General features: G+C 32.1%; 1 protein-coding gene across 1 annotated transcript in view; it reads left to right on the top strand.

The window, feature by feature from the left end:
• The first annotated feature begins 1,308 nt into the window (after window positions 1–1,308).
• The window catches only part of O-fut2 (O-fucosyltransferase 2), a 49,174-nt gene continuing 38,122 nt past the window's right edge, over window positions 1,309–12,360 (top strand). The window contains exons 1-5 of the mRNA XM_090379414.1: window positions 1,309–1,413; window positions 4,295–4,548; window positions 6,566–6,818; window positions 9,405–9,471; window positions 11,715–12,024. Coding sequence (XP_090235540.1) covers window positions 4,353–4,548; window positions 6,566–6,818; window positions 9,405–9,471; window positions 11,715–12,024 — 826 coding nt within the window. The 5' untranslated portion in view covers window positions 1,309–1,413; window positions 4,295–4,352. The remainder of the gene's footprint in view (window positions 1,414–4,294; window positions 4,549–6,565; window positions 6,819–9,404; window positions 9,472–11,714; window positions 12,025–12,360) is intronic.

The following is a 12,360-nucleotide window of genomic DNA, read 5'->3' as shown; positions in this document are numbered from 1 at the left end:
TACCTCTTGGAAATCCTGAGTGGTAGTCTTGAGACCCTTGGTGATCTACTTTTGAATTCCAAACAAAATGGTTTTAATATCTTTAAAAAAAAAAAAAAAAAACATTTTGGAATTCAAAAGTACACAACTTATTCAAAAGTAACATTTCAATAATCTAGAAATATTTCTTGACTAAATGTCTAAGAGTATGAAAGTGTTGGTTTATGCATGGCTACTGTACTTACATCTTTTCTACTACCCAGATAGTATGATCCCCAGGGGCTCACATCTGTTGAGTATGGGCTTGGCACACCCAGGGTCCTGAGCTGGATATCATCATTCTTCTCTTTCTTGGTGATTCCCTTCCTTTCTATTTCTGACTCTTATTCTCTCTCTCTCTCTCTCTCAGGGTAATTCAGAAATTTTTTTTTTGGCTGGTGCAGCATAAGCCTCAGGCTTCCTTGCACTATATGGCTAATAATAATAATAATAATAATAAATAATAATAACGCATCGTTTAATTATATCTCATATTGAGAATACCTTCACAATGAGTGGCCGAGGTATTGCACTGCTTTGAACAAGTAACACTTCACCAGTGGAGAAGACTAATGTTACTTAGTCTCGGCGGATACCACCACCAATTGAATAATTTGAATAATTCTCGATTGAATAATTTGAATAATTCTCGATTGAATAATTTGAATAATTCTCGATTGAATAATTCTCGATTTTCATTGGCTACTAACGTGCATTTGCGACGAAGGTGAAGTATCTTAGTCGGACTAAGTGTAGATAGCAAGGTTTTTTTTTCTCCCAGAAACTGGGGGTTTTACCCCAGCAAAACTGGAAATAGACCAGAGAACACACGCAATTTACAGACAAAATACATATAAGTGTATATATTAGAAATAATGGTTGGCCCTAATATTATAGTTTGAATTTTTTTTTTTTTTTTTATTGAAAAGTACTGTACCACAACGTCTGTGAACACAGAGTAATGAGATGTGTAGTCCGTTGTGACTCGCTTTATTTTGCGATAGTTTCATAATCGATGTAATTCGGAATTGTTTTTTTTATTTTTTTAAATAATTTTCTTACATTTTTTTAAACACCTCCACTATTACGTCAGTGAACTTAGAGTGGGCCATATTTACTGAAATGCTTACGATAATATACTGTATTAAAATTCGTGGCAGCTTTAGTTGGAAATGAGATGCTCTTTTTAATTAATGTTATAAAAATTTTACGACTGTTTATATGTAGAAAAGTATCATGTGTATTATTGTTTATAATAACTGACCTGCCTACCTTTGGGTTACAGTCTGAATCAACGTGTGATATTTATGACAATCTTCACAATTTTAATTCAAAAGATTGCTCAGCAACCCCATATATAGGAAATAATCCCCCTGATCATGTCAGCAGTCGGAAGTACGGAAATATTTTCCCATTTATTATATCTGGTATTACCTTTAGAAGATATCGATTGCGTAACATTACTTGAGATTATGTATTAGTTAAATTATATTTAATTTAATTTAATTTTCACGAATCACTTTTAATTATTGTTATTCAGTACCCCTACAGAATAAAATGAGCACCCAAAGCTTTATTTTTTTTATTATTTATTTATTTATTATTATTTTTTTTTGTTTACGAATATTCATGAAGTAGAAACCCGATTGACTCTCTGAGCAACTTTGTCTTATCAAGAATGATTTTTCATGTGTTGTACACCACTGTTTATCATTTCTTCATATCAAATAATTTCGTTTAATTGGGATTGGAAGGCTTAAGAGTTAAAGAATTCTTTAATTAATAATTTCAGGCACTATCTACAGTGTGACCAATTTCAGTTACACTGTTGCCAAAGTAGACGGTGAAACTGCGGCTACAAAAAATAAATGTAATTTGTTATAAACAAACAATATGAAAACAAACGTAATGTAATTTGTTATAAACAAACAATATTAATTAAATTCTTTAATTAATAATTTCAGGTACTACCTACAGTGTGACCGATTTCAGTTACACCATTGCCAAAGTAGATGGTGAAACTGTGCGGCTACACAAAATAAATGTAATTTGTTATAAACAAACAATATTAATTAAATTCTTTAATTAATAATTTCAGGTACTACCTACAGTGTGACCGATTTCAGTTACACCATTGCCAAAGTAGATGGTGAAACTGTGCGGCTACACAAAATAAATGTAATTTGTTATAAACAAACAATATGTATTGATAAATAAATTCAGTTTTATCAAATAATCTTTTGATAAAATTGACCTCCTTATCTGCTGCTTTCAGTTAACTGGATAGGTGTACTATCAGCTTATAGTTTCTTCACTTATATCAGTATAGAATAGTTATCATCCTTTTGCTCAAAAGGAGTATAATTGTTCTATAAAACTATTAAATTTTACCTGATAAAATCTTCCCCAGAACTTGGGCCTGGCCTTAGAAAAATTCTCAGGCCATTCCAAGGAAAATTCTACCCAATGAACTTGTATCATCCTTCCAGGCTAGAATCCAATTCCCAAGGCACAACTTTGTAAATTCTCTTCTCTTGTGCCTGGGAAATAGTCCAGAGACTTCGCATTGAGTCCTAAAATTTTGACTTTTTTTTAACATCGCACATCAATATTGGTTGTTGTTGTTGGGTTTTATTGGTGCATTAGCATCAATAAAACTCGGATAGCTTATATTTATTATCATTAGTTTTATCAAATAATCTTTTGATAAAATTGACCTCCTTATCTGCTGCTTTCAGTTAACTGGATAGGTGTACTATCAGCTTTCTGCTACCAGATAGCAGAGTGCATATAATCACCATACTCTCCTCACCTGGAGCTGTTCAGGTAGAACAGCTCCAGGTTTGAATCATGTTAATGATGTAAGGAATTTTTATGTATTTTTTTCACAGTATGGCTTAGTTATTTGGTCATAGATGAGAGTTGCATGGTTTTTTTTCTCCTGGAAACTTGGGATTTTTGTCCAGCAAACAGGCAAATCCACCACAGAACACAGTTTACAGAATGATATATACAGTACAGCACAATATGGTCTAAGGTGCCAGTGTGCCTCAAACTATAAAACAACTACATCATTGCCCTTTGTGTCTGAAACAATATCAGTATAGAACAGTTATCATCCTTTTGCTCAAAAGGAGTATAATTCTTCTATAAAACCATTAAATTTTACCTGTGGCAGATTATCCTTGTTACAGAATACGTTCCCTGTTTCTCTAACAATTAAATTTTCCCGAATTACTATCTCCTGCGGGATTAGTGCCTCGTGTCCCCTTGATCCCTTTTTGCAGCCTGATACATGAGAGTAGGCTTTAGTATTGTGGCACATCTCCAGGTGCCTGAAGGGTTCCTTGATTTAATTCCTACCAGGACATCAACACTTTTTTCTCAGACTTTCAATCTCATCCATATCAAAATGCCAAATCTGCAGTTAATTTCCTTACCCTCTCTGCATCTAACACACACACAAGGGAATCAATCTCCTGTGGAAGTATTAATTGCCAAAGATGTTTGTGCTCCACAGTCATTACTGGCAATGAGACCCTAACTTACAAAAGAATTCCATGCAGTCAAGCCATTAAGTCATGGTATCTTTGATGTCTCCAGTTCGAACCATAGTTACAATAGAAAAATTAAATTTACAGAATATTACGGTATACTGCACTTGATTAGAATATTGAAATATATGAATTTTTTTTGGGAATTATTTGATAAGTATAGTAGTACCACCCTAAATAAGTATGTTTTGTACAGTAGGAGTTCATATAATGTGAAATTAGAGAGGCTTTTCTTTTTTTACACTAGATTCCACATATACTTTTCACATCGTTCTGCCATTTTTTAAATACTGATCCATCATTAATACTTTTTAATTACATAATTCTGAATATTTGTTATTTTCCTATAAGTTTTAAAGTTTAAGGAGCAATAGGTTAATATTGACAGTATTAAGTTATATGCTTTCTTAACAGAAATAATTAATACAATAATTGCAATATTAATTTGTTCCTCTATTTTTTTAAGTAAAGACTGTAAATGAATATATAAAAGTGATATTAAAAGGAAGGAACATGTCTATTAATTAATTTAATAATAGTTGGGATATTTGTTATTTTACTAACTAAATGTTTTTGGAATCTATAATTTTGCATTTGTATTGTATTCAAAACCTATATATCAGCCTTCAAGAAGAGCATTGTAAAGTTTCCTAATATTAAAATTATCATTTATTTAGCCAAAATTTTTTTCAAGTGGATTTGCTTATTTTTAATTTGAATAGATACTTACTGTATAACATAAATCCTGGAGAAGGGTTTAATTTGAGGAGGGATGTTTATATGAGAATAGCCATCACAGTAATGAAACTCCGTCAGGAAAGGCCACAAGAAGATTGGATACTTGTTTTGCCACCTTGGGGGCCATTGTATCATTGGCAAAACCAGGAACAGTTGAAGATTCCTTGGGGTGCTTTCTTTGATCTTAACAGCATGAAAAAATTTGTGCCTGTTATGGAATTTTCAGAATATTTACAAGGTAGGAAGATGTTTTATTTACTTCTTTTTTGTTATTAGTACATAACCGATATCTGTCATGTATATATGTGTCTTCGATTTATGGATTTCTGTGTATTAATTCTTTTATGCTTCAAGATATGAGTTAGTTATTATTCATTATAAGAATAATAAATTTTTTTCTTCTTGATGTGTAAAGTCTGAAATCTGGTAAATTTGAAATCGCATTTATTACAAAAGTAAAAAAATTATCAACCTGTTAGTAGTCCTGAGTTATTGGCTTCAGGGTAACAATATGCAGAAAGATATGATTTATGTTTCTGCATTGTTAAGACTTTACCAAGATTTATCAAGAAGGTAATATTTTAAAATCTGGAAATTAAAATCCCCCATTATAGGACTCTCTGATTTACTGCCCACTCTATTTCCCTGTACAGTTCCTTATTATACTCATCAGAGTCATTAAGCCTATAACACACTCCTACTCTCAATTTTGATCTCTCAATGCTTATGTCACACCAAACTGATTCGACACTGCACTGTCCAGCAATGTCGACTGGCTTCACCTCCTTGGATTTTATGTGTTTCTTTACTAATAGTATAACCCCTCCTCCATTCCTATCTTGTCTATCTTTCCTGTACACATTGTACTCCCCAAATTCCAGTTCTGCATTCTGATGTTCTGAGCAATACCTGAAATTCATCAAATTTATTTACCAAACTCCTAGCATTGGTGTACATGCAAGTATACATGTTGTTATTTTTGGTTTTAGGAGCATTAGCAACTAAGGCCATATTGCTCCGGGGATATGCAGTGGTCATTCCCTGACCTTTCTGCATCCTCTGTATTTGGTGGTGACGGGCTCGAACCCCAGTCTAATTAAGAAGCGTGTGCTACGCACTGCTGCTTCTTCCCACCTGGCTATGGAGACGCCTGCAAGTATACATGCACCTGTTCCTATTCTTAGCTACCCTAACACAACCCATGTGTTTACTTGTACCGCAATGACTCCCAACAGTCTCTGAAATACTCTGCATCTTGTTTTCCAGGCTGCTGCTCATTCCAATAGAAGCAGTGCAAGAATCACTTTCACCTCTGCCAGTGGCTACTGTTAATCTATTAGTCCTTGCTTGTATCCCCCCAAGGTAGCAGTTTTCCGACCCACCTAACACTGCCTCGATAACATCAGCAAATATTCTTTCACCCTTTCTATTTAATTAATTGAATTGGCATTTTTGAGTTGGTTAAATGGGTGAAGAGTAGTGTGGGAAGGTTGTGGTTAGTCCATTTCACTAACTGAATAAGGAATAATGTTGGATCCATTCCTGAAAACAAATAACTTGCTCAAGATTTGATATGGATAATTTTTTCTCTTATTTATACCTACCATTTTTCCATTAAAAATTAATTCTCTTTGAAAAAGGAGGAGAATATGAACATTGCTGAATTTCTCTCAAAATAAACAGTGACAAGTTGTAGGCTACTTGTCAAACCACATTTCCGTATTCTGTTAATTTGGCACTTTGTTTTACAGTTGAATGAGAATTGACTGCCTGGTTTCGGTGACCTTGCATTGAATTGCACCTTGTGCAATTCAATACAAGGTGTGGTTTTGTGCTCAGTTAACTCACTTTTTTTTTTTTTTTTTTTCTATGTGCATTCACTGTTGATTCTTAAACATCAAAATTTTTAATGTAGCGTCCATCCTTTTTTTAGAACATATATACCTTACACTTCTAGTGTATTAAAATAAATATTATTGATGTAGATTGGCACCTATAGTGAAAAATATTTACTTGCATTCTTCATTCAGGAAGAATGCTATTTATTTTAAAAAGATCACAGTTATATACTTTTCAAAATATTTACATGTGACAGAAAGAGAAATTTCAGCAGATTTTTAATTTCAAACATTGTCTTTTGTGATATATCCTGTATATGTTTTATTTTTTTCAATGGATATAATAAATTGTTTAGTAGATTTCATAAATTGATTTTTGTTTAATTTTGTTATTTTTTTATTGAAACAATTTTATAGAGAATGGACCTGAAATAGAAGAGATTTATTATTTGCAACACTATGCTGATGGATGGAAACAAGGCAAATGGGAGGAAAAAATGGATATTCAAGAGTGTGTTGAAAATCCATATTACAGAATGGATAAAAAAGGAAATTATGTTGGATGGTTCTGGGGATACACTGGCATTTATGCATTGTTATTTCAGTGTTTATCCATTCAAGGTTACTCCAGCACATTAAAATCTTTTTTTATGACAAGAACAAAGTCAAGGTATGAGGCACATTTATAAAATTTTCTAACTTTAGCATGTAGCTGAAGAAGTCTGTAATTTAGATAGATTTACATTCATTCAATTGACTTACGTAATTGTTATTTTATTTATCTGTTTTTCTGAAAATTTTTTGTTTTGCTTATAATTATGTATAATATTTTACTTGTGATAGTTTTGCTTCACTTAGTCCATGTTCCCTCTTCTGGCAGCTTCTTACTGATCTAATTGTTCTTATCCATTAATTAGAAATTAAGTTATTTTTATATACTCTTTTGTGACATTATATCTATGAGATATATTGAATAAAATAATAATTCCCATTTTACTTTTTATAAATAATCTTTCCTAAAAATATTATTTGGATGCTGTGGCTCATTGAAAAAAAGTACATTCATTATAATTTTAATAACAGGTCTTGCTTCCTCAGTGAGGGAAGCAGAATATATCCTCCACCACTTTTCTATATGTAGCTTTTAGAGTGATTCATGACCACCACACTACCTTCTGGGATCATAACTAATTACTGTTTGTAGATTTCATATGATATAATCTGATTCAACAACCCAATTCAGGTTAACAATACTTGACTAGCTTAGGATGTGACTTGGTGAATTGTTCCATTGGAACAGAAAACCCCTCTTTCATAAAAATTGTGCATCACATAAATTAGAATTTTCAACTTGTCACAGCTGATCAGCTGCAGTGGATGTTGATAAGTACAACAACCAAGTGATAAAATTAGAAAGGGCTGCATAATAACTTTTCTACCAACAAATTCAGTTATAGGCAATGCACTCCTATAGAAACTATTTACTATGTATTTTCCACATTTAAATTTTTCCTTAATTTGAAAGAAGGTAAGACATGATTTGTTGTTTCATTGAACTCCTTTCTAATTGTTTGCAGACAAATTTCAATGCTTCCACTCATTGACTAGTATTACCATACTTTAAGATACAAAATCAAGCCCCAAATTTTTGATCACACTTCATATATGTTCATACTTCAAGGACCCCACACATGAAAATTGTATATGTATGTGCATACTCTACAGACCACACACATGTAAAATGTCTGTTATATGAGTATATGTTCAAAACAGTTAATAGAGGTGATACATGATTACAAGTAAACCACTTGTAATCATGTTGTTACATGATCACAAAAAATGCCAAAAGACCAAACTGACAAACTGTTTCTTACATATCTTCTATAAATATGTTTATAATCCAAGCAAGCTGAATTTGTCAAAATACTAATCAAATTATTGAATACAAAATAAAAATAGATATTTAAAAAATTGGAAATTAGTGATAAAGTAATAATTTTTTTTTATCTGTCAGTTTCTGTAGAACACATACAGAGCATTTATTGTTAATGATGTAGAATCAGTTATTAGTATTAGTATTGACCACAGCTACAAGGAAGCAAAGCATACAGTATATAGGACCAGCCAAAAAAAAAAAAAAAAAAATACCGACTTAATTTGTCCATATCTGCCAATAATTTGACAAGACTTTCTTTAAATTTATTCAAACCACCCACTTCCACAACACTAGATGGAAGTTCGTTCCAACAATTAATTACTCTTTGGATGAATGCAAATTTCCGGACATCTATTTTGCAACCATCCTTTTCAGTTTAAATTTATGTTCCCTTGTGTACCCTCTAAGAAAGAGGAAAGATTTCATCAACATTTAATTTACTTAAACCTTTTAAAGCCTTATACACTTTAATTATGTCATTCCACATATGCCTAGTTTCCAGAAACTGCAATTTTTAAAACCGCAGTCTTTTTTGGTAAGAATATTCTTTTGTGCCCCTAACTAATCTTGTTGTTCTTCTCTGCATCCTCTCCAACAGATCTATATCCTTCCTTAAATTTCCAAATATATATACAGTATTCTAGATATGGCCCAACCATTGCCTTATACAATTGGGTAATCACCTCTTTGTCCCTGTTGAACTAAGTATATAAAGTCTACTAAATTTTTACATGTAAGCAATGATTACCACATTATTACCACATGTAATCAGTGCTATGTAAAAGCTAGATGCTTCTGATAATTTTTTCTCCTCCTTGTATTTTAAAATACCAGCCATACTGTTATGTTTAACTGAAATATTGAATTCTTCAGAAATAGTAATTCTGCTGTTCAGTAAAATTCATATTTCATGTTGAAAATGAATTAAAATATTTCATAATGATTCTTAAAAGATTTCAGTAATTAGTTTACATATATAGGCCTGACGTAGCCTAGTGGTCAGGAGCGAGAGTGCATAGCACGCGTTCCTTGAGTGGAACAGGGTTCAAGCCTGTGACTACTAAATACGGATAAATATTTGTATTGACGATTTATTGTAAACTCTACTGACTTGGTTGTCGTGCCGGAGTATAAACAGAAAATTTATTTATTTATACTAAATTCTAATTATCATTTAAATTTTCAGGTATCTAGAAATACAATATACATTTGAAATTTCATATTAATTTGAAAATTGATATACTTTAGTAAAATTTTTAATAGGAATAGTATGAAAAAATATTATTTGATCCTAATTCATGAGATTATTTATATGGATAGGTCTTTCTTAATAGACAGAGCTGAAGTAATTCTTCATGATATGTTTGGTGGATCAGATTATTGGAGAGTAAGTAAAATTCCTCAATTATTAATCAGATTTATAACTGACTTTTTTAAAAATTACACTGTGTTTAGTAATATTTAGAAAATAAACTAGAATGTTATATCATGTAGAGAAATTTTAGAGGACTCTGCTGAGATACAATGCATAGCACATTATATGCCTGCCAGCATTTTCGTATGGCCAGCTCCACCAGTAGTGCAACTGCAGGCACATCAAACTATGGTCACTGACACTTGGTTATTCATTTGAACATTTCACATTATATATTTCGTATATAATGTCAAATGTTCATTATGTGAATGTATGCACAAGACAGTTAATAGAGCTAATACTAGAGTTTGAAGTAAACTACTTGTAATCCTGCTCTTACACAGTCATAAAAAATGTCTCAAGACTAAACTGACAAACTGTCTTCTGTAGATATTTTCTTGTTTTAACTGCAAATTAGATATAAAAATTTTATTTTATTAACTTATACCCATTTTCTAACTAGGTGTAACAATTTCGTTAAGATATATATGGTTAGGGAAAGTAAGAAATGAGAGCAAGAATATCATAGGCCACCCGTTATCACTATGGCAAAACTTTTTCATAGCTCTAATGTGATTAGTCATGTGACATAGTTAATGTTAGTTTTTATTGGCTTTCAGTAATCATGATTAATAGCTGAGAATCTTCCATTCTATAATAGTAGCAAGAGTATCAATAGTGGCCCTTTCACCTAACAGAAAACTTTGCCATTGATTTAGTTGTGTGATGTAACTGTTAACTGGGTGCCTCCTGTTTTTAGCTAACATGAAGTTAGTACTTTTTCTGAGAATTATAAGGGAAAAAAATTTATTGAGTGGCATTTATAAATTTCATTTACAACTCACAACAATTCTCAGACTCTAGCCTTGAATTGTAAGAGGTAGGGGAAAGTTCACTGTTGTGCTTTTAGAATATTTTTCAAACTCCTGCCAGAATGATACATTTTAATATCAAGTAAAAATAACAAAAGTCAAATTCCGTATGAAAATAAAGGTCCAAGATATCAACTTTACTAATAGCAATAAAATAGTAATGAAAGGCTTGCTATTGTGCCGTTTTGAGGATTGGTAGTTAGAATGGAAGCAATAGTAAGATATACTTTGATATTGATACTTTGCTAGGAATCAGTACTTTTGCTGATACATTTTAATATCAAAGAAAATTAACAGTAAAAAGCTGAACTTTGTATCAATGTAAGGGTCTGGAATCTTGAATTTACCAAATGAACTAGTTCTTGTCATGTTCTCCGTACTGCCCTACAGTTGCAGCTCTGTGAACCATTTATGTCTGTTGTGTATTAATGCTTAAGTGTTGATGGCTCAAACACTTAAGTTGAAGAACATCATGAATATATATTCGAGGTTTGTAGATGAAAAATTCCATGTTTGGTTTAATTTAATTTTATTTAATTTTACTAATAAAACTATGCAGCTGTGTAGTTATTGTCCTCTATAACAATATAACAGCCTCCGTAGCCTCAGGGTCAGGAGCGGGAGTGCAGTAGCACACGCTCTTTGAGTAGACCGGGGTTCAAGCCCCTGACTGCTGAATACGGTCGATCTGCCAACCCGCACTGGACCAGCGTGGCAGATTATGGTCCATTTCCCTCAGCATGAATTGTTGAGGAGGCTTCCATCCTGCAGTGGGTTGATAATGGCTGCACTTTACCTTTTTTTTATATAACAATATAGCAGTTGCATCACTTGTCACTCACTTATTTAACTTAGTTGAAATCCCATTGGAGACATTAAAAGCCTTTTTAATTGGGGCTGTAGTTAGCTGGTCTCAGGTAAAGCAAATAGGGGTTTTCCTCTGAGTTATACTAGATTTTTCAGCCCACACAACAGGAAAATCAGACATGAACATACACAACATATAGTTACATTTGTCTCTTTCTTGATATGCCTGGTTATCCTGGCATTGAAAGGTATAGTAGATTGATACAGTATACTTATAAGACCATTCACTTTTGCTATATTATGTGCACAGGTTGTGTTAAAAAGAAAGTCAGGTGCCTGTGTCTCTTCATTGAAAATAATAAATATTAAATTTGGATCATAAAAAGCTCACATTTTTCAAGCAGTTCAAAGAATTTTTTTATTCAGTTGTTTTTTTTTTTAATAGGAGGAAATTAATTTTAAAAGCTTTTTTCACATATTAAATTTTTTTTTAAATATTTAAATCACTGAACAAGTAATATGTGCATTGTTATTTAGGTACGTAGGAGCATGAGGTTTGCTTTTCACCTTCGTGAACTTGGTGATGATTTCCGCCATAAAGAGTTGAATTCAACTGATGAGTTTGATAATACAGAGATTTCAGAAGACTGGAGAAAAATGCAGCCAAAACTAAGATTTGCAAAAGGTGGCCCGTACATGGCAGTTCATCTTAGAAGGAAAGATTTTCTTCGGGCTAGATCAAAAGATGTACCAAGTCTAAAGCATGCTGCATCTCAAATATTAGAAAAAATGAAACCTCTGATTGGAGTTAATAAAATATTTGTGGCAACAGATGCTCCCAGTCATGGTAAGTTGAAGTATATCTGTGGTTGGCATTTTGAAATCCCATAGACTTTAAGAACTGCAAATACAGCCCATTCATTGTATTTATAATTTACCTTACTTTCATTCTTTTATTGGTTCTATTTTATTAATTGCTATGTAAATTACGACAGTTCTGTTCTCATTATTGCAGCAGTAATGTAAATTATCTCTGCAGCACTAGTAGGATATATTCCATTTTGTTTTTCACCCTTTAATATGTTAACAGTCTATTTTGTAAAAATCTATCCTGTTATTTTCTTACTTAAATAATTTATTGCAAGTTTGCCTATTCATTTACTTAATTAATTTGTTAATTAAT

Source organism: Mastigoproctus giganteus, chromosome 1 (assembly GCF_048544385.1).
Source record: "Mastigoproctus giganteus isolate SK-2022 chromosome 1, ASM4854438v1, whole genome shotgun sequence".
NCBI lineage: Eukaryota > Metazoa > Arthropoda > Arachnida > Uropygi > Thelyphonidae > Mastigoproctus > Mastigoproctus giganteus.
The sequence above is the reverse complement of the archived record's forward strand: the minus strand, read 5'-3'. Positions and strand labels throughout refer to the sequence as shown.